This window comes from Adiantum capillus-veneris, chromosome 17 (genome assembly GCF_014529385.1).
Source record: "Adiantum capillus-veneris isolate H3 chromosome 17, ASM1452938v2, whole genome shotgun sequence".
Taxonomy (NCBI): Eukaryota; Viridiplantae; Streptophyta; class Polypodiopsida; order Polypodiales; family Pteridaceae; genus Adiantum; species Adiantum capillus-veneris.
In genome coordinates, this window is record NC_140947.1 from 153,310,442 (window position 1) to 153,336,347 (window position 25,906).

A 25,906-nucleotide genomic window follows, 5' to 3' on the forward strand; every position below is an offset into this window, starting at 1 on the left:
GCATGCACCCACTGTCGCAAACAAAGCATCCCTGTCATGGACAGAAGCCCTTCCCCCACTGGCCCTGCATTCCTCCCATGACCTCGATCCTGGCCTTGGTGGGGTGGGCAACAAGAAAGCCGCCTTTGAGATTGACGTTACCAGCTCTTCTTGAGGCCCGCTCCCCACCAAACGTCCACCTGTCCAGGTGGAAAACCTTGCACAGGGGGCGGTTTTCTTCTCTGACGACAAGAGGTTTGCAAAAACAATGATTGTGGCAGCAGCAGGGCAGGCAAAGGGGGCTTGCGAATCCTAAAACAGCAGCAGGGCAGAGAAAGAGAATAGAGATACAGACACCTTCATTTGTGTTGTGCACAACTGTTTGGCCCTACATGCTTATCGAAGAAACACCTCAAGACATGATCAGAAAGAAGCCTATCTAGTTCAAGACACAAAAGTTGACACTTGATTGAATACATCTATTCGTATGGTTAAAAGAACACTTGATTTCTTTTCGAGTGATGAGACACATTACGCTAAAAAGGCAGTGTTGGCATACAAACACAAAGATGATTGCAAAGGAACATTTCTCCAATATCCTGCTGTGCTCTTAGCATGCCAGAATGAGTCTTGCGCTCACAATTTTCAAGTGCCTAGCCCATAGAACAATGAGCTTGCTTGCTTACGTTCCAAAGCTGAACAAGAATGAAAGTGGCAATCTAGAAAAACTGTTTTTCAGAATATTTCAGTTAGCTAGATATAGCTTGCCCATTGACACAAGATACTATTCCTTTATTTTTTTGGGGTGGCAGTATCCGACAATGCTGATGAAGGTCTTCCATGTTCAGGAGAGAACAAACATTGTATCTGCTAAATTTCTGCCAGTGTGCGTGCTTCTAGTAGGATGGAGCTGTAGGGTTGAATGTGATAGGTTCTGAGTGGGACATAGAAACAGGATACGGAATGTCAAAACACACATAAAAAACCACAAGTGCCTAAAGAGATCTGAATACAATTGACCTTGTTTCTCCTTCTGCAAAGTTGAGAAAAAGTCCATGTTCTTGGAAATATTGAGGAAACGGAAGGCTTGTATCTGCAATTCGGTGCCTGAAAGAATAACATTGACAGCACCTAATGTGATCCTTGCATGTTCTGTTGTGGAGATCACAAATGCTTTAGAAGAATATAGGAAAAACAAAGATTGAACAATTATGCAAGCATCTCATCATTTGGGGCAGTTTACCACGAAGTTGGATTGAATAGTTTCTTTTCCACAGTTAAGTTGCTGAGCTGAAACTGCTCAAACACCGGTCAAATAGACAGGAAGAGGAGAAAGTGGCATACCAGCTCATGCCTGTAGGAGGTTCAGGAAGAGAGGCAATGACTGAAACATTTCCTGAGTTGAAGCCTATGTAGATGTCTCCTAGTGCAATTTGGCATTCTGTACTGGCCTTGTCAGAGATGAGGCTTACGGCAATGAAGGAGCTGTGTGAAATAGTCAATATAACAATCAAAATCGGGAATCAACGACCTCGAAGCAAACAAAAGCAAGGAGACTACCTGTCCAGATTTTCCCAGTCAGGTTCATTGATTTGGACACCATGCCATTGGATGTTTTCGAGCCTAACAAAATCCTTGCGCTGCATGCCAGCCAACATCCTAGATTATGTAAGAGGCATCTAGACATGTGAAACAGCTTCTGCCAGAGCTTAAAGCGAATGGAGTGTTTTACGTCTGTTTTCTAAGTGATAAACAACAAGCATATCCATCATATTTAACAAGCATACCAGAGCATATGACAAGAAGCAACAACTAAAGCCTGCAAGCACTGGCACAGAGATGGATATGCAAGTTATTATGAACAACAAAGGGAGTGCATAATCCCATCCAGGCTGTCTATATATGCTTTCATATGACAATAGATTGGAATGATCTGAGTTTATCAATTATCAGAAGGGCCAGAAAAAAGACCAAATCAAGATTGGAACACATTTGCCTGAAAAATAAATAAGTTTATAGGGTGTCTAAACCTCATTCTTCCCATCTGCCAATGACGTGTCATCCCCTCTTTCCCCCTTTTGAAATAAATCAAATATTTTGTCCTGTTTTATTTCAAGGTGTTGACAATAATCCTTCGGATTCCCTGCAGGAAATATGGTACAAACAGTCGCCTGCCTGAAGACTAGTATGTGCCTCAGCTTTGATGCACCCTCTCACAACATGGGTGTGCCCAAACAGCTACAGGGGTGTCGGTAGCATACTTTAGTACACAAGACCCATCGTGTGTAAAATGCAATATCTGCAGCAGTAGCCTAATATTAGAGATGTATGTCTGGTCCTGGTGAAGCCAACAGAATGCTCTCCAAAAAGATACCGACTCTTTTCGTGTTGTTACCGCCTATAAGCAATGTGTGGGGGGTTCTCATTAAGTATAACATTCAATGGTGACGAGTTTTAGGGTTAGGGTTTTTGGGTCATAGTTGCAACTGTTCATTTCGTTCGTTTGGCCAATCACGGACTCTCTCTCCCTAGAAAGGTGGTCCATGCCAATCTCTTCAGACGTGGAAGGCACCCTTTGAGATTGTCGAGGATGGCAAGAAGGTTCTCCCTATCTTGTGCACCAAGGACAAGATCTCGTCACCTCTTGCCAAGGTTAAGGAGGCTTTATAGAAGTCTCAAGAACGGTATAAGAGAGCAGCAGACAAGCATCGATGTGACTTGCCATTAAAGAAAGATGACTGGGTACTCCTTAGGTTTCAAAAGGCAACTTAGAGAGAAGAAGAGTAAGAAGAAGCTTTTCCCAAAGCTAAGTATGTGATATTGTGGCCCTTTCTAAATTTTAAAGAAGATCAACAATATATACTTTGACTGAAAAAGTTGCTAGATACTTGGAGGGATTCACAATGCTTTTCATGCGAGTCTGCTACAACCTTTCAAAGGTGAGGCGCCTGAGGATAGGGAGCAATAGGTGCAACTAAAGGTAGAAGAAACCGAGGAGATTCTTATACCTGAGCAGGCCCAAACGCACAAGAAAAGAATGAAGGGAAAACTCGTCCAGAAATACTTGGTCAAGTTCAAGAACTACCCTGTTCTTGATGCGACGTGGATGAATTGCAGATACTCCTTAGATACTAGAGCATTACCTTGAGGCTTTTGGTTTAAATACGACTATTCCAAAAGTGCACATCGATTCAATGAATTGAATCTAGTGGAGTGCGTGCTGCACAAGAGAGGAGCCACTTGACTTCTTTGTCACAAATTGCCCCAAATTGAAATTTGTCTTTGACATTCTGGGGGTGCTGATGTGCTAAGAGTGCTACGCATAGTGAATGCTATGATATTTGATGTTATAATTGGAATTCCTTAAAACTGATTGCTTGATATACAATGCAAATGTGTGTTTGTTTGAGTATGTAAGGTGAAATATGAATGATTACAATTTCGTGTCTTAAGATCTCGACAAATGATGATGTGAATATGATTGTTGATTGTTCAGTGACTAGTATTCTTTGTGCTAGTGCATGGTTTGAGTAGTCAAATGCATGTATGCATGGAGTCGGTGTCTATTGAGCTGGTTTATTGTTTACTATTTGTGTTGCACGCGTAATCAAGGGCAATTACTCCTCTTAAGGCAGGTCGTCACAGGAGAGGGGACCTAGTCCATGGCACTGTCGGAATCAGTGTGGGTGGGACGTAGTGTGAACCCGGCTAGTGTGGTTGGTCGCTTATAAAAGGAGGACATGGTCTTGTTTGTGGATGACAACATTCACTCGCACAGATCCAATGATCAGCCTGTAAAACAAGCTAGGCGTACACAAGGTCACCTTGAGGAAGTGAGGCCGACGGGTATGGGATGCTTGGAGCAGAATTTGGCAGTCTGCGTAATCCGCCGCTTTTTCCGCCCCAAATTACAAGATTGGTGAGGTTTATCTCACATGTTGACTTTTGGGCGCCATAGAAAACAGTTGACTTTGAGCTTTCAAAAGACTTAATGGGACATGCCAAACAAGGTTCTCCTATGCATGCCGACTCATTGACTTCTCCTACAGACACGCCAGTGTCCACCTCAAGAGGGCAAGAGTCTTCGACTGAAGAGAGAGAACCAAGGGAGCCAGATGAAAGTTCATCACAAGATTCCGGAGAAGTTAGGGAATCAGATGATAGTGCATTCGAGGGTTCCGACAAACCAAGGAAACCAGATACAAGTTCATCGGAGGATTCCAAAAAAGAAAGAGGATCACATGATAGTGCATCCGAGGGTTCCGATGAAGCAAGGGAATCAGCTAATAGTTCATCATAGAATTCCAAAGATTCACATTGAGCTGCTAGTGGACAAGGGAGGCAACGGGGCTACCGATAGGTCACAGGGCACATGAAAAGAACAAAAAGGTAAGCTAGGTCCACCGGATAATTTGGTGTTGGCTACCGATAGGTCACAGGGCACATGAAAAGAACAAAAAGGTAAGCTAGGTCCACCGGATAATTTGGTGTTGGGTACTTTTTGGCCCTCGATGTAAAGTGGATGGAGGAAAACATCACAAATTCTCTTCAGAGAGAGCTGTACCTTGAAGCTTTTGGATTATTAGCAGTGTCTATGCCAAAAGTTACCGATCATCAGGTTGAATCTGGTGCGGTGCCGACTGCACAAGGGAAGCCACTCCACTCCTTTGTCACAAATTGCCTAGAATCTGGATGTGATGGCTAAGTGAATGAGAACTGGATGAGATTCTAGTGCATCAAGATGTTTATCTCGATGAGATGACTGGATACTCTGGTGAGCACATCAAGAGTTCCGGAAGGATGAGATGGGTGCATAGTGATCTAGGTGCATCAAGAGTTTTGGACGGAATGAGATGGCTAGATTGAATAATTAAAACACGGTGCTCAGTGTGAACTAAGTGTGTGATTTTGTGCACTGCATGCTATGTGGATGTACTGTCTTGTGGGGATGGTCATGGGCATGGTTTGCTTGTTTGAAATGTGAAAAGAAAGGATATGAATCTGATAGTAACAAGATTTAGCAGATCAAGACATCCGTGAAAAGATTAGCGCGATCTGGATGTGATTGCTAAATAGGTCACAATGATCATGATTTGTATCTAAGACCCTCCTGTGATTGATCATTGAGTGATGTCTTTGTAGCAATGCTGGATTGGTGGAGTCTAGTGCATGGGTACATAGAAAGTTTCTGATTTTTAGCTGTTTTTGCAGGCATGATCAAGGGCGATTACAATTCTTGATCAAGGGGGGGGAAATGCCACAAAATGATGATGTGGCGTGCCCAACTGGAAGAGAAATGGTTGAGAGGACAAGAGGAACTAAACCCAGAAGACGGGCCGAGGAGCCTAGGGGGGGTTAGGGATTAGAAATCCTAACCCCTACCAACTTAAAGAACTTCTGAGCACTAGCAGAGATGCCTAACCCAAAAATATGACATGCTTGACATCTGAGACTAATTTTCATAAAACGCACTGATATGTTGATGTGGCAATTGTACGGACTTCCGTGATTTACGCTATAGTGATGACATGGCAAGTTGTATGGATTTTTGCGTTTTGCGCTATTGGATTTTTGGCCATTTTTTTTGCGTGGAGCTTTTGAGCAGATGCTTTTGGGGCTCTGCTTTTGAGCTACCCTTGTACGTTTATAAGTGCTCAGAGGGCAAGTCTTTCTGAGAGCATCTGGACGTAGTGTAACAGACTTGGACACTCCAAGTCAAGAATCAATCACAACAGCACCAAATAACCACTTCAAAACAATTCACAGATCACAATAGATTTGCACTGGCCCGGCGGAGTTCCGTGCCTAGAGATATTGGCCCCAAAGACTGGCGCCCCTTTCGGTATTTCTTTTTGTATTAATCAATTCAAAGTACAAGAGAGTGGGTCGGGATTCACTCTCAGACTCTGTGTCCAGATGTTCTGAGAAGTGAGGCCCTCACCACTAATTTAAAGGTTACAAGGGATGTCAAAAGCAGAGCCCCAAAAGCTTCAAATCAAAAGCAATTGCTCTCTCTCTCTCTCACAGAGAGTCAAAACTTGAAAGCAAAAGCATTCTCTCTAGAGACTCTTTCTCATTGCATAGAGAAAAAGCAAGATTCGCGTCGCTCATCACTAAAAAAAAAAAAAAAATCAAAAAAGAAGAAAAGAAAAAAAAGCCTCCGCGATTTCCGGAAACTAGGGTTTTTGGCAGAAATTAGGGTTTGCAGGAATTTTAGGGTTTTTGGCAGAAATTAGGTTTCTGCTGTCCGCCACGTCATCACTTTGTGACATATCCCCCTCTTGAAAGCATTGTAATCGACCGCGATTACGCTTGCAAAACCGACAAAAGCTATAAACTGTCTTAGCAGACACTGACTGTTAGTACCTACGTACTAGGAACACACATCTAGCACATGTACAAAATCGACAGTCACATCACACGACATCACCAAACATCACAGGACATCACATGACATTCAACATTCATTCGGATCTTAGACCATGATTTATCGGCAATGTAGCTAGCTATCACATCTAGGTCCGATCGGGCCCTCATCGATGTCCAATTGACTAACCCCTATTGCAACCATGTCTATTCGAGATCAAGTAGACCAAAATGCTGCAGTCATTTCGTCTATCCGTTCCTGCACTCACAAGAAGTCAAGAACAACTCAGTATCATAATCAGGAATTCCATTTCATAAAGTCATCCAGCAGAATACTGTCAGCTATCGGTATCCCTGAAGCTCAAAGAGACATCAGTGACTTTAGTATCAAAATCGAGGCATCTGTTGACAAGGGAGCGGAGTGACTTCCCTCTTGTGCATCCCACTGCACCAGATCTCCGGCCAAGCTGAATTCTGGGTTCCGTTTGGAGTAGACTATGCTAAACCAAAATATCGAGGTAAAGTTTCACAATCCGAGGAGTATCTGCTAGGTCCTCCTCCTCCATCCACTTCGCATCAAATGCAAGAAAGTTCTTGAACTTAACCAAGAACCGCCTTCGGACTTTACCTTTCTTCGTATCGTTATGTGCCAAAATTTGTTCAGGAACAAGGATCTCCTCGTTTTCTTCCACTTCGGGTTGCTCATCAGGCTCCCCATCATCAGGCACATCACCCTTAACAGGTTTCAAGAGACTCACATGCAATGCATTGTGAATCCTCCAAGTATCTGGCAGTTTCAATCGGAAGGAGACATAATTTATGTTGTCAGTGATCTGGAAAGGTTCGTAGTATCACATACTAAGCTTTGGAAAAAGCCTCTCCTTTCCCTTTTTCTTTCGTAGGCGTGCCTTCTCAAAAGTAAGAGCACCCAATCAACCTCCTTCAGTTTTAAGTCGCGACGATGGCGATCCGCTGCCTTTTTTTGTCGTTCTTGAGACTTCTGCAAAGTCTCGCGAACCTCGGCAAAAGCCGTATCCAAATCTCGCGAATATTCATCCGCTTCAAATATCTAATCTTTCGTGCTCAGGAAGGATGGAACCTTCGCAACACTTTCAACAATCTCACATGGCGTCTTCCCTGTCGAAGAGTGTATCATGTTATTGTGGGCAAATTCCACCAAAGGTAAGTTCTATTCCCATTGAGTCTTCTGATCCGAGATACAAGACTTCAATAAATCTAAAATCACTGAATTGGCAATCTCAAATTGCCCGTCAGTCTGCAAGTGGAACGATGACGAGAACTGCAACTGCGTGCCAATGTTCTCCCAAATTGCCTTCCAAAACAAACTCATAAATCTGGGGTCTCTGTCGGAGACAATCCTCTCAGACGTGCCATGTAATCGGAAAATTATCGTGATCATTCTGTGTTCTTGGGAGATCAAAAATGAAATCCATTTCAATATTTTCCCTAGGGCGGGTGGGTATGGGTAAAGGCTGTAACAATTCTTGTGCCTTATGCCTGTCAAACTTGACCTTATGGCATACTACGCACAAACTCTTCCACATCCTTTTTGAGTCTCGGCCAAAAGAAGTATCTCTCTACCCCTTCATGATGGTAGCAATGCCGCGGTGACCCGTAAAAGGTGGACAGTGGTATCATAACCTTTTCCCGCAACGGCTATGTAACGCACAACATAGTCTTTCTCATCAAGTAGCCTTCTCGAAGGGAGTATCCAGCTACTGTCTCCCCATCCCGTATCCGTGTGAAAATATATGCAAAATCTGTATCTGTGGCATACTGATCGACCATATCCTCGAAGCTCCTATGATGTATCGCGGAAATAGCCAGAACCAATGGCTTCCGAGACAACGCATTTGTCACCACATTCTTCTATCCCTGCACATGGACAATCTGGAAGTGAAACTCTGACAAGATGTTCGCCCACCGCATCTGCTTTTCCGAAAGCTGCTTCTGTGGCAAGAAGTAGCGCAAACTCTGATGGTCTGTAAACACAGTAAAATCTGCTCCGAGTAGGTAATCCCGCAACTGAGTAAGAGCATGGATAACCACCAAAAGCTCTTTCTCATAAATCTGTGCTATCATCTCCGGCCTAGAGAACAATCGGCTCTCGTAAGCAATGACATGGTCTTCTTGCATCAAGACCGCACCCAGACTACGACCATAAGCATCACAAAATACTTCAAATGACTTCTGCAAGTCCGACAAAGTCAAATTTGGTTCTGTAGTCAATTTCTCTTTCAATGTCTGAAAGAAAGTCACCTCTGTGGATCCCCACGAGAAAGGGACACAGAGATCATATGCTTCAAAGATAAAAAAAAAGTATCTCTGAAGCATATTGGCCCCAAAGACTGGCGCCCCTTTCGGTATTTCTTTTTGTATTAATCAATTCAAAGTACAAGAGAGTGGGTCGGGATTCACTCTTAGACTTTGCGTCCAGATGGTCTGAGAAGTGAGGCCCTCACCACTAATTTAAAGGTTACAAGGGATTCCCAAAAGCAGAGCCCTAAAAGCTTCAAATCAAAAGCAACTGCTCACAGAGAGTAAAAACTTGAAAGCAAAAGCATTCTCTCTCTTTCTCATTGCATAGAGAAAAAGCAAGATTCGTGTCGCTCATCATTAAAAAAAAATTTTTTTTTAAAAAGAAAAAAAGAAAAAAAGAAAAAAAAGCCTCTGCGATTTCTGGAAATTAGGGTTTTTGGCAGAAATTAGGGTTTTTGCTGTCCGCCACGTCATCACTTTGTGACACGCAGAGTCTCGGATAGAGTTGGACCTTTGGCAGTTGTACTTTGAGAAGCGCAATAATATTGAAATAGCGAAAGGGGCGTCAATCTTTGGGGCCAATGTGTCTTGGTTCGGAACTCCGCCGTGCCATGTCGACTCTCCTTCTCTCTCTCTCCCTATATAAGTTCAATGATTATGCAGTTTCTGTTCGTGTGTTGCTATTGATTTCTCGCTTGGAGTGTCCAAGCTTGTAACCGTTGCCACCTCTATCGCCTCAGGCTTTTCCTCCTCCGACACCAGAAAGTGCAAGGGCTTCCTCTCGACAACCCACTCAGTCTTCTATTCCGATCGAGGCAGGAACATGGTTCAATCATCTGACTTCTACACAGTGCAACCGCCTTTGCCACCACCTCCCCCACCGCCACTTGGGTATAACGGTTGGAGCCTGTATGCATATCCCTATTATCCACATCCTAGATTGTCAACGCATTAGCCCGAGGACTTCAAGGATGGTGGATCCATAGTAAAACTTTACAGCTTTTCGGGAGTGAGAGATAGAAAGAAAGCCTTACACTTCCTACAATAGCTTCACTAAAGAGTCAAAGATCTCTCGAGCAGTCAATTTTCTCATAGACAATGCTATGCATTGGTGAAGTTCTATAGCTACCAAAACCACACGATCCAAGGACTAGGCAAGCTGTCACAAATGCGGGCACCACGTGCCAATAGAAAAGAACAGACTGAACAGACTTTTAGCACTTCAATAACAACTGAACTGAAAGAGAGAGACGACACGCGACACGGAGTGGCGGAATTCCACCCCAGAGAGTATTGGCCCCAAACCTTGGCGCCCCTTTCGGTATTTCTTTATATTGCATCATCAAAGTACAAGCCGGTACTCCAAACTCTGCACCTTCTCCAGGAAGCATGCCAGAGAATGAGCCCTAGCCTCATATTTAAAGGCCCTTGGCCTGAAAAGCAGTTATAGTAAAAAGCCTTTAAAACTCAAAAGCTTCTGGTCCAAAAAGTAGTTTACATGAAAAACTTTCAAACTCAAAAGCTTATGGTCCAAAAAGCAATGCCAAAAGCTGCCAACGTAATTTACGGAAATCCGTACAGCCTGCCATGTCATCATGTCAGCGCAATTTTCGGAATTTGTCTGCTGCCTTAGGGTTAGGGTTAGGGTTTCTGGCAGAAATTAGGGTTTGCAGGTTTTAGGGTTAGGGTTTCCAGAATTAGGGTTTCAGCAATTAGGGTTTCTGGCAGAAATTAGGGTTAGGGTTTTTCTGCACTCGGGCAACCACGTCATCACACTGTGACACTTCCTCTGTTGCTTGTTCTTCTTAGGGTTTAGGCCCCTCGGCCGAAAGCTCAGTTCTTTAGTAGGTCGACATGTCAGCAATTTGTCACACAAGCTGTAACAAACTGTTGACGTGTCAAAGCCCTAAAGAATGGAACCAACTTGCAGATACTGGCTGAGGGGCCTAAACCCTAAGAAGGACAAGTAACAGAAGAAGAAGTTCTACCAACTTATGGGGACCCCGTTTGATGGGGCCCCAAGTGACATAAAGGATTAAAATAAAGCAGGACCCGCACACACGCAAAAACTGATGACGTGGTAGATTTTCGAAAATTGCGATGGCATGATGACATGGCAGGCTGTATGGATTTCCGTGATTCACGCTGGCAGCTTTTTGGCTTTGCTTTTGACCAGATGCTTTTGAGTTTGAAGGCTTTTCGCTGTAAACTGCTTTTGGAGCCTAGGGCCTTTAAATATGAGGTTAGGGCTCATACTCTGGCATGCTTCCTGAAGAAGGTGTAAAGTCTGGAGTACCGGCTTGTACTGTGTTGCTGCAATATAAAGAAATACCAAAACGAGCACCAAGGTTTGGGGCCAATACTCTCTGGGGTGGAATTTCGCCACTCCGTATCGCGTGTCGTTTCTCTCTTTCAGTTCAGTGGTTATTGAAGTGCTAAAAGTTTGTTCAATCTGTTCTTTCTATTGGCACGTGGTGCTCGTCTTGTGACAGCGGTATCAGAGTCTGTTCTTTTCTATTGACATGTGGTGCAAGTCTTGTGACACAAGCTTTCAAGGATATTTTTGCTTGGAGTCACATGACATCGTTATTTGAAGTGCAACTACTGGCAGAATGAAGTAACCTGAAAATGCTTGCCACGGAAACCATGGAAGACTACAACCACAGGTTCCTTGATGTCTATCTTTGAGTGTCTTTCTTCAAGCTGATACCCTTGGAGGGACCAATGTGAACATTATACAATTGGACTGCCATCACTGCTACAAGAATATTGTTTGTCCAAGCGAGTCTCTACTACCCAAGAGCTTATGGATAGTGCAGTATGTGTATGTTATAATCTCCCCAACTTATTAGGGATTCGAGATGTCCTCATCTTGAGAAGAAGTAAGACAAGTCCTTCTCTAAGGTGGCTTAATCTTCTTCCCATGTTGTATCTTCTTTAGGATAGTCCTGTCATTGAACAAGGTGTTCTCTGAGAACTCTAGTTTGAAAAATCTTCTCTCAAAATTCTAGATGGTTGGAGCTCCAAGATGTTTTGAGTGGGCATGACATTTGTTCATCATTGAGGAGTTGATCATCAGAGGGAATATAGGGTTTTAATAAGTTTACATAAAATAGATCGTGGACTTCAACTTGTAAGCTTGGGTTCCTATACACTTGATCACTTCGTAAGGACCACAATAACGTGGGCTAAGCTTCTTGTACTTTCCAAGTGATAAGCTACTTCTCTTTGGGTGAATCCAAAGAAAAACCTTGTCACCTTCTTTGAATCTTCTTTCGAATCGTCCCCATCTAGTACTAGAGTTAGAGGAGAAAGAACTCTCCGAGCTGTCACAAGAGGACGATGATAAACTGGAATCATCCTCAAATCGAACACGTTTCTTTGGTTTACTGACGGCCTCAAAGGTAGACTTGCAACCCAAGTAGCCGGGATATCTGGTTCTCAACTCTTCTTCCACGACTGCCTCTTGGTCTTCAAGAGTCTATTGATTTGTCGCTCTACAGCTTCATCAAATTCATCCTTTGAGTACACCCTTTGGGTTGGTACCGCTGGTGTAGGTTTCTTCTTTAAAGCACCTTTGAGAGGTGACGGATGGCGGCACGCCATCGAGAGTGCACCTCATAAAGGGGATGCTTCGCCATAAATGTTGCGTATTGGGGATCGTTGGAGTACCGTAGCATCTGTCGAGCACAATTGTCGACCTGCTGTTGACGATGCATCTCCATTCTTCCATAAATTGTGGGTGGAGACGAACCATACTCTTCTCCCGAATCGCCCGAGTGGTTGGGTGCAACAATTTCCTCTTGGCGAGATTCATCGACTAGTCCAAGGGTGCTGCAAATAAAGGGATCGGATCCTTTGTAGAAGAAGCATCGTCTGGGCTTTAATAGCACTGTAATAGACTTGGGCACCCCAAGCCAATCATCTAATGCAACACACATGAGAGAAACAGAAAAGAACTACACAAGACTGAGAGAGAAACTACACGGCACCTTGGAGTTTCACGCCCAGAGGTACTGGCCCCAAAGACTCACACCCCTTGTCGCTCTTTCTTTATTATTATGCTTCAACACATACAATGTTCGAGGGTCCCCTCTCTCGACATTGCTCCCACGAGCACTTTGTTTGCAAATGTAGAGAGAAAATATATGAGAGAGATAATTCACCCAACGACAAACCATGGAGTCTAGGGATCAATGCCAGTTTGGGCGTTTTGTAGTGGAGACACATAAGATATATAGAGACGAAGCTCGCTGCTTGCTGAATCTGCTCCTGCCCCCTGCTTCCCCCTCGCGCTATCCTTTCTCCTTCCCTTCACGCTACCCTGTCCCCCTCCCCCCGTGCTGTTTGCTGCCCCTCCCCCTCACCTCGCTGTCCCCCCTTGATCGCTGAACCGTTGCCCCTCCTTCCCACCCTCTCCACCTCCCCTCACGCTGTCCCCCCTACTTGCTCCCTCGCTGCCCCCATTCCGGCCGCCTCCACCGGCCTTCGCACAGGTCCTACTGCCTACCCCTCACATTGCCCACCTGCTTGCTCATGCGCCGCTCAATACCCGACGCCTCACTCTCTCGGCCCGCTCTTACGTGTTTTTTTTCTCGCCCATTTTCACTTATCCGATTCTCTCTTTTTGTAGAATGCACACAAAGATCATCCATGTAAACTTCTAGAATATTGCGTAGATATTCCTTAAATGCATGGCTCATTAGCCGCTTGAATGTTGCAGGTGCATTGGTCAGTCCAAAAGGCATGACCCTTTAAGCGAAAATTCCCCATTTTGTGGCAAAAGTCGTTTTATGTCGATCTTTGGGATCTATGGCTATTGTATTATAACCAAAGAATCCATCCAAGAAGCTATAAGCCTCTTTCTCAGCTACTTGTTCTACCACATGATCCGTAACAGGAAGAGGATAGTTATCTCATATGGTAGCTGCATTCACCTTCTTGATGTTCACACACACTCTGAGTTTGCCATTCTTTTTTGGCACTACTACAATAGGTGATACCCAATCAGTGTGTTCTATTTCATAGTTCTTTGATTTTCTTGGCAAAGGTTTCATTGTAGGTGTATGGTCGTTGTCTGCTTGGCTCAGTGTCATAAGACACTACGCACAATAGCTTCAATTGCTGCCAAAGCAGTAGGCAGACCTACGGTACACATTTTTGTCACAAAATGATGTAGTGGCATGTCCAACTGATGGATGAAATGACTTTTTAGAAGTTGTCCCAACTTATGGGATTCCATCCAATGGGGCCTAGGGGGACACAAGGGATTTAAAAAAAAATAGTGTCTTGAAGACTTTCATGTAACTGCTTCTGGAAGGCCATGGGTCTATAAATTCATTGCTAGGGCCTCTCTTCCTGAGATTGTCTTGGGAGCACTGAGCACCCTCGGACATTGTACTTTGCTCAAGCATTGATATAAAAATAAATACCGAAAGGGGCGCCAGACTTTGGGGCCAATACCTTTGGGCATAGGACTACATCGCGTCGTGTGTCTCTCTCTAACTGTGATAAGTTTTGTTAAGTGTTTCTAAGTATTTTTTGTGTGTCGTGTCAGATTTCCGACTTAGGGTGTCCAAGTCAACTACAGAGGTATCAGAGCTCAATCGACATAGACTACCCTGGCTACTTGGGTCACAAGTCTACTTTTGCAACTGCACGAAAGACAAAGAAGTGTGTACGCTTTGAGGGTGTTTCCAGTTCATCCTCATCCTCTTCTGATAGTTCCGATAGCTCTTCCTCCTCTGATTCCAATGATGAGGACAGAAAGGGCAAAAACGAAGAAAGACCCAAAGATACGGAAAAACAAGAAGAAGGCTAAGAGCACATCCCACCGAAGATCTTGAAAGTATTCAGACAATTCTGAGGAGGATTCATCTTCTTGTGAGAGTTCGGACTCCGATGAGCAGATGTTTTACTCCAAGAGGAAGCATTTTTACAGAGCCAACCAATATAACTTTCTCGAGGGCAAGAGCAAGAAGACCAAAGATTTCAAGAAAGGTGGAAAAGCCTTGAAGTTTGATACTTTTTCGGGCTTTCGAAATACTCATAAGGCTCTCGCCTTTATTCAACGGTTCGACATAGCTTATTTTGGAGGGCACCATCCTATCTGAAAGGAAATGCACAGATATGGTGGTCCACCCTATTGTTGCCCAAGGAAGCACCTACAGAGTGGCTGCAGTTCAAGCGACTTTTTACTTCTTCGTGGCTCACTCAGGAGTACGAACGTGATGTGGTCACTGCTTGGAATCATCTTTCGATGACCAAGGAAGATACTTTAGATATCTATTGCTAGAGATTTTGGGATACTTTTCTACCGGCCTCTTCTTTTAAAAATATCACCTTTAAGCAATAGATTGAGCAATGTTGTTGTGGTCTACCCAAAGAGATACAAGATTACTATTTATTGCATAAGTCTGACTCCATACAACAACTCAAGGGACATGCTAAGCAAGGGTTTGCAATGCATGCGGGTACACTTACGTATCTAACTGATCAACTCTTGACAACAAGGGCCAAACAAAATTTTAAATAACAATAACAAAAGAAGAGGCAAGTTTCAAAAAAAGAAAGACACACGTCTCCGATTGACAGAGGAAGACCGAGCTTCGTATCTCAAAGCGGAAAAGTGTTTTGGATGTGGAGAACATGGGCATGTGTTGGCACGATGCCCACACAAGGCGCCTAGAGGTCAATCAGAAGGCAAGCCAGAGAGTTCTAGAGCAGCCAAGAGCACGGAAGAAAAGGAAAGATGAAAGTAAGACTGGTACCAGACTGTGTGGGGACCGTTGTTCTAGCGGCACCCAGACGGAATGTTGCCATTACACCTGTCATTGGCAAACTTCGGTTGCATAGCCAGGGGTATTTAGGGCACGAGGACTTTTACATCATGCCTTTGGAAGGGTGTGACGTCCTCCTAGGAATCCCTTGGTTCGACGAACAGCGTTGTGGTCGATTATGAGCAAGGAAGGCCATCTTGAAGAACGAGAAGGGTAGAGAGATTGTACTTGATGTAAAACTGAAAGGCGAGTCCATCCCACTTGTATCGGCTTCGGCTGTTTCCAAATTAATGAGATCCCGTCATTTTGTTTACTCGATTTTCTTGAAAGAACTGAATGATGAACAAAGGTCAAATATGTCTAATCTCGAAAAGGAACGACAAGAATTTCTGCAAGCTCACGCTGACTGTTTCTCTTAAGTTTGAAGGCTTACTAGGCGAGTTACTTCCTTCACGTCTCAAAGATCACAAGATTGATTTGATACCCTATAGTACACCACCGAACCGGCCACCTTAAGGAGTTAGCCGAGCCCAAAATGAAGAAAAAATGAACAAGGTAAAAGAACTTCTTGAGAAGGGTCTCATCCAACCTAGTACTTCACCGTTTTGTTCGCCCGTGTTCCTGGTATTGAAGAAAGATGGATCTCAGAGAATGTGCATTGACTATAGAGCTCTCAATAAAATCACCATTAAGAACATATTTCCTCTTCCGAGGATTGATGATATACTCGACAAACTTTAGGGTTCTTGTTTTAGACGAATTGATATGAAGAGTGGTTATAATCAGATCCGAATTGCTCTCGGAGATGTCTACAAGACAACTTTTAGGACGAATTTTCCTAAATACGAATATTTGGTGATGCCCTTCGGCCTCACGAATGCTCCCACTACATTTAACCGCATAAGGGATAGGATTTTTAGAGAGTACCGATCATTTGTGGGCACTTTCTTTGAGGACATCATCATCTTCTCCAAGAGTGAGGCAAAGCATCGACACCATTTGTTACAGGTTTTCCAGGCACTGTGGCAACATAAGTTGGTTGTGAATGCGGAAAAAAGTGAGTTCTTCTTGCCAGAGATACACTTTTTGGGACACATCATCTCAGTCGAAGGTGTAAAGATGGACCCAACCAAAGTTGAGACCATTCGTGATTGGCGCAATTTGAAAAATGTTCATGCAGCTCGCAGTTTTTTGAGTTTGTGCTCATACTACTGGCGGTTCATTCAAAATTTGCAGAGATCGCTTCTCCTTTGCATGTGTTGACTCAAAAAGAGGTTCCTTTTACTTGGGGACCGTCAGAGATTGCAACCTTTCAGACTGTCCAGAAAAAGTTGACAACAAGACCAGTATTCGCTTTACCAGACTTGCAAAAGCCCTTTAAAGTTTACTGTGATGCATGTGGTCGCAGTTTAGGAGCAGTCTTGATGCAAGAAGGCCATGTCATAGCTTACGAGAGCACGATGTTTTCACCCCTTAATGGGTTGCACAGATTTATAAGAAAGAGCTTTTGGTAGTTATACATGCTCTTACACAGTGGCGACATTTTCTACTCGGAGGCGACTTTACCGTCTTTACAGATCATTAGAGTTTACGTTATTTTCTATCTCAGAAGCAGCTTTCGGCAAAGCAGATGAGGTGGGCTAACATTCTATCACAGTTTCATTTCCAGATTGTCCATGTTCAGGGACAAAATAATTTAGTGGCAGATGTGGTGTCTCGCAAGCCCTTAGCTATTTCCGCGATTCATCACTGACCTTAAAGGATATGATATATCAGTACGCCACCGATCTAAGTTTTGCAGACATATTTAACCGGTTGCAGAGTGGCAAGAAAGTTGCAGGATACGCGAGATATGGATACTACTTTTGCCAAGGTTCGCGTGGCTCTTGAGAAGTCTCAAGCACGGCATAAGAAGGCAGCCGACAAACAACTCCGCAACTTGCAATTGAAGGAAGATGATTGGGTGCTTTTACGATTTTAGAAGGTACTCTTGAGGAAATGAAAGGGAAAGGAGCGGATTTTTTCAAAGCTAAGTATGTGATACTATGGCCCTTTTCAGATTCAAGAGAAGATGTATGATGTATCCTTTAGACTGAAGTTGCCAGATACTTGGAAGTTCACAATGCGTTTCATGTGAGTCTCTTGAAACCTTTTAAGGGTGAGGTGCCAGTCGACAGGGAGACTCAGGAGCAACCCGAACTGGAAGAGAGCGAGGAAATTCTCGTTCCAAAACAGATACTTGCTCACCAAGCAAGGAAAGTGATTCGACGGTTCTTAGTTAAATTCAAGGACTATCAGGCATTGGATGCAAAGTGGATGGAGGAGAATGACCTGGCAAATACTCAGATATTGGAACTTTACCTTGAGGATTTCAGTCTAGCTTTGACTAATCCGAGAGATCCCGAAGATGAACAGGGTTGAATCTGGTGCAGATGGGACTGCACAAGAGGGGAGTCACTCTGCTCCTCCATCACAGGTTACCCAGATGGAATAAAGTCATTGATTTTCCTTTGGATTTTAGAAATACTGATGGGTTGATAGTATTTTACTGTATGACTTTATGAAAGGAGTACTTCAAGCTGGGAATTCCCGAAATGAATCCGATATACTTGTAATCTCTCACGTGAGTTGTGTTTGAGTGCATGTTTGAAAGACGAAATGACTGCACCATTTTGGTCTTGTGATTCCAGAGAGATGAGATGGACATGATAGCAATAAGAATTAGTCAATCAAGACATTTGTGGAGATCTGGGTGTCACAAATTGCTGACGTGTCAAGCCATTGAAGAACGGAGCCAACCTACAGATCCCGGTGAGGGGCCTAAACCCTAAGAAGCAGCAGCAAAAGAAGAAGTCCTACCAACTTAAGGGACCCCATCCAATGGGGCCCAGCTGACATAAAGGCATTAAAATAAAGCTAGACCCTCACACACACAAAAGATAGCATAACCAGCCAATGACGTGGCAGAGCAGTATGGATTTCCGCAATTTGCACAAGACTGCTGACATGGCAAGCAATATAGAATTCAGCAATTTGCTTTGAGTGTGCTGACGTGGCAGCCTGTATGGATTTCCGTAAAACGCACTGACAACTTTTTATTTGCAGCGCTTTTGGACCATATGCTGTTGAGGCCAAGGGCCTTTAAATATGTGCAGAGGGCTCGTTCTCTAGCACGCTTCGGTGAGAAGGTACAGAACGTGAGTACCAGCATTGTACTGAGTTCAAGTAATATAAAGAAATACCGAAAGGGGCGCCAAGGTTTGGGGCTAGTACTCCTTGGGGTGGAATTTCGCCACTCCATGTCGCGTGTGCTCTCTCTCTCTCTCTCTCTCTTTTTCAGTTCAATTGTTATTGAAGTGCTAAAAATCTGTTTAGTCTGTTCTTTTCTGTTGGTAGTGGTATCAGAGCTTCAAGCGTGTGCTTTCTTGAAAGCATACCAATCCTACCAAAGAGCAAACCAATGCTTCCAAATTCTACTGGAATTTTATTTGAAGAATCTTGGTGTCCCGACCCCGGACTTATTAGCGACTCCCACCCTTACTTCATTGCACATCGGGCACGCTCCCGTCTTCATCGCTTTGTCTTGCGGGGCATAAGCCATAAAGATCACTTGCAAGAGAAGGATCCAAGATTTTTTTCGAGCTGCAGTTTTTCTCATATGCAATGCCATGCAGTGGTGGATGTCTATAGCTACCAAGCCGCTCAATCCAACGACTTGGCAAGCTCTCAAGAAAAATTTTGCCCGAAGTTATACGGTTTCTGGCAGCTTGTGGCAGAGTGGGGCATCCTGAAATGCTTGCCACAGAAACCCTGGCAGAATACGAATTGAAGTTTCTCGACATCTCTCATTAGGTGTCTCTTTCCGAGCTAAAAAACCTTGGAGGTCTAGTGTGATTGCCAGGTCTTCGGACTACCATCACCGCCACAGGAACATTGCTTGTTGAGGCTTGTTTCGACTATTCATGAGTTTAAGGATCATGCCATGGTCGGCTACGACCTTATGGAAGGAAGCTAACCCTAATTTTTTTGTGCAGGTTTCACGATGGAAAGTCTGTCGACTTTTTGAGCTGGACTCATGTCGAGATGACTTTTTAAGTTTGAATCTGTTTGAGAACTTGTTTGGTGATCCTGTTTGGAATTTGTTTGAAATGGATGGTATCTGTTTTGAACCTGTCTTGGTGCCTACTTGCACTGCTTGACTCTGGAGTTAATACTGGTTTCAATGAGATGACTTTTTAAGTTTGAATCTATTTGAGAACTTGTTTGGTGATCCTGTTTGGAATTTGTTTGAAATGGATGGTATCTGTTTTGAACCTGTCTTGGTGCCTACTTGCACTGTTTGACTCTGGAGTTAATACTGGTTTCAATGATCGGTAACTTTTACTCCTGGGTGGAGTATTGAGAAATGATGTTTGAGAATGCTTGTTCATACTCATGGACCGGACCCTTGTGCTTATTTGCGGGGCAAGTATTGAACGATTGAATATTGTTGTTGATCTCATAGGCCCGGACCTGGATAGTTATTTACGGCAGAAGTATTAAGGAGTCTTAGTAGTGGTTACTCTCAACACCTCCAATCGACGCAAGCTGTGGTCTAAGGGGCGTTTGGTTGTAAAAGGCCTCTGTATCTCATGGCCCGAACCTTTTTAGGTTATTTGCGGGAGGAGTGATGAGAGAGTCGTTGAACAGCTCATGGCCCGGACTTGGATGGTTATTTACGGGGGGAGTGTTCATCGACGAGTTTATGTTTCTATGTTTTGTAACATGCATATGTGAGAATTTGTGTTGCATTGTGATGTGCCACCCATTGAATATTCCTTATTGGATGAGCTACTTCTGAAAAGTCTAACGACCCAGGATATATCGAGTTCCCATCTGGGATGAGACCTCTTATTGGATGAGATTCTTCCGGAAAGCCAACGACCCAGGATATCAAGAGCTCCAATTTGGAATGAGAAAACGGATTGTCCCTCGGAAATTTTTGAGCTTACTTGAGTTGTTTTGCAGATACACTGTAATCGCGGACGATTACTTTCTTTCAAGGAGGGATGTCAAAAATTGCTGACGTTCAAGCCACTGAAGAATGGAGCCAACCTATAGATCCCGGCCGAGGGGCCTAAACCCTAAGAAGAAGCAACAGCAGAAGAAGAAGTCCTACCAACTCATGGGACCCCGTCCGATGGGGCCCCAAGTGACATAAAGGCATTAAAATAAATCTGGACCCTCATACACACAAAAGATAGCGTAAACGGCTGGTGACGTGGCAGAGAAGTATGGATGTCCACAATCTGCACAAGACTGCTGATGTGGCAAACAATATGGGATTCTGCAATTTGCGCTAACTGTGCTGACGTGGCAGCCTGTAAGGACTTTCGTAAACGCGCTGGTAGCTTTTTAGGTGGAGGGCTTTGGACCAGATGCTTTTGACTTTATTGCTTTTCATGTAACTGCTGTTGAGGCCAAGGGCCTAAACATATGTGCAGAGGTCTCATTCTCTGGCATGCTTCGGTTAAAGGTGCAGAGCCCAAGTACCGGCATTGTACTGGGTTCAAGTAGTATAAAGAAATACCAAAAGGGGCGCCAAGGTTTGGGGCCAATACTCCTTGGGGTGGAATTTCGCCACTCTGTGTCACGTGTGCTCTCTCTCTCTTTTTCAGTTCAATTGTTATTGAAGTGATAAAAGTCCGTTCAATCTGTTCTTTTCCGTTGGCATGTGGTGCCCGTCTAGTGACAGTGGTATCAGAGCTTTAGGCATGTGCTTTTTTGAAAGCATACCGATCCTCCCAAAGAGCAGATAGAGCAAACTGACGCTTCCAAGTTCTACTGGAATTTTATTTGAAGAATCTTGGTGTCCCGACCCCGAACTTATTAGCGACTGCCACCCTTACTTCATCGCGCATCAGGCGCTATCCCGTCTTCATCGCTTTGTCTTGCGGGGCATAAGCCATAAAGATCACTTGCAAGAGAAGGATCCAAGGTTTGTTTCGAGCTGCAGTTTCTCTCAGATGCATTGCCATGAAGTGATGGATGTCTATAGCTACCAAGCTGCTCACTCCAAGGACTTGGCAAGCTTTTGTGAATTTTTTTGCCCGAAGTTATATGGTTTTGGCAGCTTCTGGCAGAGTGGGGTATCCTGAAATGCTTGCCACGCAAACCCTAGCAGAAATAGACTTGAAGTTTTTGGACCAAGGTGGAACCATACGTGTTGTACGGTACGTGGAAGTACGTATTGTACGTCTGTACATATGGGTAGATTTTTTATGTACGCAAAAAAAAGATGCATTGGTAAATAAGGGTAGAAACCCCAGAAATAACTGTTAGATTCAGAGACGAAGCTACAGAATTTGTCAATTGGATGTTTCACAACTTTGAATATGTCTAAACTCTATACACAACAGCTAGAGACTCATGAATCACATACCTGACGTGTGATGTGCCAAAGAGCACTGAACTTTTACCTGTGTACCTTAAATAATAAACAGGCTTCAAGACTCATGAGAAAGGCCTCTGTTTCGAAAAGTGGGTTTTGTGGGATTCGTGGGAAAATTTGGGAGAAAATAGGGATCACTTGGCCGATTTGCTACCTCTGCCGCGGCCAAAAAGACCCCAAAACAAAATAATTTAAAAATACGTACGGATCGTTCCCTACATACAGTATACGTTATGTACGATACGTACGTACGGTACGGATCCATACGTACGTATTGGTCCAACCTTGTTCTCGACATCTCTCGTCAGGTGTCTCTTCGCGAGCTAAAAACCTTGGAGGTCCAGTGTGATTGCCAGGTCTTGGGACTACCATCACCGCCACATGAACATTGCTTGTTGAGGCCTGTTTCGACTATTCAAGAGTTTAAGGATCATGCCGTGGTCGGCTATGACTTTATGGAAGGAACCTAACACTAATTTTTTTGTGCAGGTTTTAGGATGGAAAGTTAACCGACTTTTTGAGCTCGACTGATGTCGAGATTGCTTTTTAAGTTTGAATTTGTTTGAGAACTTATTTGGTGATCCTGTTTGGAATTTGTTTGAAATGGATGGTATCTGTTTTAAACCTGTCTTGGTGCCGATTTGAACTGTTTGACTCTGGTGTTCATACTCGTTTCAATGATTGGTAATTTTTACTCCCGGGTGGAGTAGTGAGAAATGATGTTTCGGAATGCTTGTTCATACTCATGGCCCGAACCCTTGTGGTTATTTGTGAGGGGAGTATTGAACGATTGAAAAGTGCTCTTTTTACTCATGGCCACGACCTGGATGGTTATTTACGGGGAGAGTATCAAGAAGTCTCAACAGTGGTTACTCTCAGCACCTCCAATCAATGTAAGTTGCGGTCTACCGGGACGTTTGGTTGTAAAAGGCCTCTATATCTCATGGCCCGGACCTTTTTAGGTTATTTGCGGAAGGAGTGATGAGGGACTCGTTAAACAACTCATGGCCCGGACCTTGATGGTTATTTGCGGAGGGGGGTGTTAATCGACGACTTTATGTTTCTATGACTTGTGACATGTATTTGTGTTGCATTGTGATGTGCCACCCTCTGAAGATTCCTTATTAATGAGATACTTCTCGAAAGTCAACGACCAAGGATATCAAGAGTTTCAATCTGGAATGAGACTCCTTATTGGATGAGATTCTTCCGGGAAGCCAACAACCCAGGAAATCAAGAGCTTCGATTTGGAATGAGAAAACAGATTGTCCCTCGGAACTTTTTAAGCTAACTTGAGTTGTTTTGCAGATATGATAAAATTGCCGACGATTACCTTCTTTAAAGGAGGGATGTTACAAATTGCTGACATGTCAAGCCACTGAAGAACGGAGCCAACCTAGAGATCCCGGCCAAGGGGCCTAAATCGTAAGAAAAAGCAACAGAAGAAAGAGAAGTCCTACCAACTTATGGGATTCCGTCCGCAAGTGACATAAAGGCATTAAAATAAAGCTAGACCCTCACACACACAAAAGATAGCGTAACCACCTGATGCCGTGGCAAAGCAGTACAAATTTCCGCAATCTACGCAGGACTGCTGACGTGGCAAACGGTACGGAATTCCGCAATTTACGTTGACTGTGCGATGTGGTTGCCTGTACGGATTTTCGTAAAACGCGCTGGCAGCTTTTTAGGTGCAGCGCTTTTGGATCAGATGCTTTTAAGTTTACAACTCTTCACGCAACTACTTTTGTGGCCAAGGGCCTTTAAATAAGTACAAACGGCTCATTCTCTAGCACGCTTCGGTGAGAAGGTGCAAACCACGAGTACCGGCATTGTACTGAGTTCACGTAATATAAAGAAATACCGAAAGGGGCGCCAAGGTTTGGCGCCAGTACTCTCAGGTGTGGAATTCCGCCACTGCGTGTCGCGTGTGCTCTCTCTCTCTCTCTCTCACTCTCTCTCTCTCTCTCTCTCTCTCTCTCTCTCTCTCTCTATCTCGCTTTTTCACTTCAGTTGTTATTGAAGTTGTAAGGTGCAGCGGAATGAATGTTGTATTTTCTCAAAATTAGTGATCTTTATTGCTCAAGCTTCCTTTTAGTTCTTAGGGAAGGAGAGAGCCTTCCGTCTTGTGGGGAGTGCTATGATCACGAACAAAGTGAGTGGATATTGTGCGTGCAAGTGAATGAAACTGAGAGAAGGAGAGAGAAGAGATACGACACCCGAGAGGTTGTAAAACCCTTCTCCGAAGGCCCCACTCTCGTCGGCGAGAATGGTCTAACTTTGATTGCACAAAGGTGTACAATGCGAATGCAATGGACTGATGCAACTTGGACTATGCCGATGACGACGACGGTGGTGACGACGACAACTTGATGGCTGAAATTTGTGGTCTTCTAATTGCTGATTTTCGGGACTGTTTCGGTGGCTGAAATTGACTGTTTTGGCTGAGTTTTTATGGCTGAAAATGGAGGAACATCTAAAACCAACTTGGGGCTGATCTGCTTCTGTGTCATAGGCTGAAAACGCTGTGTGTTCTGACGCGGCTAGGGCTGAAATGTACTAACGCTGGGCTGCCTCTGATCCTTGCCAAAAACGCCTGCCTGTTGGAGACAAAAACGCTAATAGGCTGAATTGTGGAAACGCTAGCAAATGGGGTTTGGATGGCGATACTGGGGATCTGCAAGGCTAGGATGCGGAGGGTGATGGCGAGGGTTTGCAAATGAGGAAACGCCAAGGATGGGAACTGGCCCGGCGAGAATGGAATCCAAAAACGATGGGGTGCTGGGGGGTACTGCTGAGAAGTTGCCTGTTGAGCGGGAAGCTCCTGCTGCCTCTTCTGCCAGAAAGTGCTAACTTGGGTTTGCTTATATATTAATTTAGCAAAATTGCCCTACCTACTTTTGTTGGAAAGTCACTTAAAAATAATAAGTGAAATTAACCAAAAATAGGAAAATAGGCTAAATGCACTCGAAAATTCCCTTGACTGAATCTAATGAATTCTGAAGGGAATACTGACGATCATGCTGTGTGCAACCAAAGGATATGCATCTATGCTAAGTGACTGGGCATGTACGATCTACGAATAGACTCACAAAAGTGCCAGATCACTGCTAATCTAGATTGACTGGACTGACTGAACCCTGTTGTGGTGTAGCTTGTCCACGGATACATAGGGTTGGGATGTGTCACGTGACATCCTCTCCTTTTCAAAGTGAGGTACTGGTACCGAACTGTATGGCGTCAAGGGAGATCGCCAACAGCATCCGGAATCTTGGAAGGGACTTGTCGCCGGCCCACTCTGATGTGTGGGTCGTGCAGTACTTGAACTTCATAAAGGTCTGCAACGCTTGCTTCTTTGGGCCGCGCCGAAAGCGACACAAAGTCGTTTGAATCTCCTTTCTTGCGTCAACTACGCCTAGAGATCTGCTTCTTTTGTCTTCAAGAATCTCCATGGCTGAAAATTCTTGAAACCATCTCCAACACAAAACTATAAACATACCCATTTCATGTAAAGTGAAGGAAATTTTTTTTGTCTTCTCTAAAGACTGTGTATGCAATGTAGATGAACATAGAGACGGAGTGACAACCCGTTCATCAAACATATGCAAACAATGAGATCGAATCTTTTCTATTTGATCGAAATCAATAATGGAAATGCCCATGCTTGGTGCTCATACTATCATGTGCTCTTTCGGAAACTGTGTGATGAGAAGGAAGAGACATGAAATGTGACTTCCTTACATACATACTTTTCAGCTTTTCATGAAAAATCCGCATACATTCGTGCTCATTCATGAGTGAAACGTGCTCAACATACAATATGTCATGCTTAGGAAAAGGGATCACATAACGATGTTGAATAAAATACAGGAAACCGTCACGAATGAAAGACTCGAACAATGCGTGCGTATCAATCATGCGGACACATAATGCTTCCCGTGAGGGTTCCTTGGACCAAGGCTCGAGAGCCAAGATCGCTTCTTCTTGAATGATCGAATCATCTTCTGGGGGTTCTCTGGACCTTGACCCGAAAGCCAAGATCGGTTCTTCGTGATTGATCGAATCTACAACG

At 44.0% G+C, this 25,906-nt stretch overlaps 1 protein-coding gene across 5 annotated transcripts in view; it reads right to left on the reverse strand.

Annotated features, from left to right (window-relative positions):
• Window positions 1-529: 529 nt before the first annotated feature.
• Window positions 530-25,906, reverse strand: part of LOC147438350 (isoamylase 2, chloroplastic-like) — a 194,788-nt gene continuing 169,411 nt past the window's right edge. For all 5 annotated transcript variants that reach the window (XM_086487649.1, XM_086487650.1, XM_086487651.1 and 2 more), the window contains 4 exons: window positions 1,540-1,619; window positions 1,324-1,464; window positions 1,000-1,086; window positions 530-913 (listed from right to left, as the gene is read on the reverse strand). In XM_086487649.1, coding sequence (XP_086343775.1) covers window positions 850-913; window positions 1,000-1,086; window positions 1,324-1,464; window positions 1,540-1,619 — 372 coding nt within the window. In that variant the 3' untranslated portion in view covers window positions 530-849. The remainder of the gene's footprint in view (window positions 914-999; window positions 1,087-1,323; window positions 1,465-1,539; window positions 1,620-25,906) is intronic.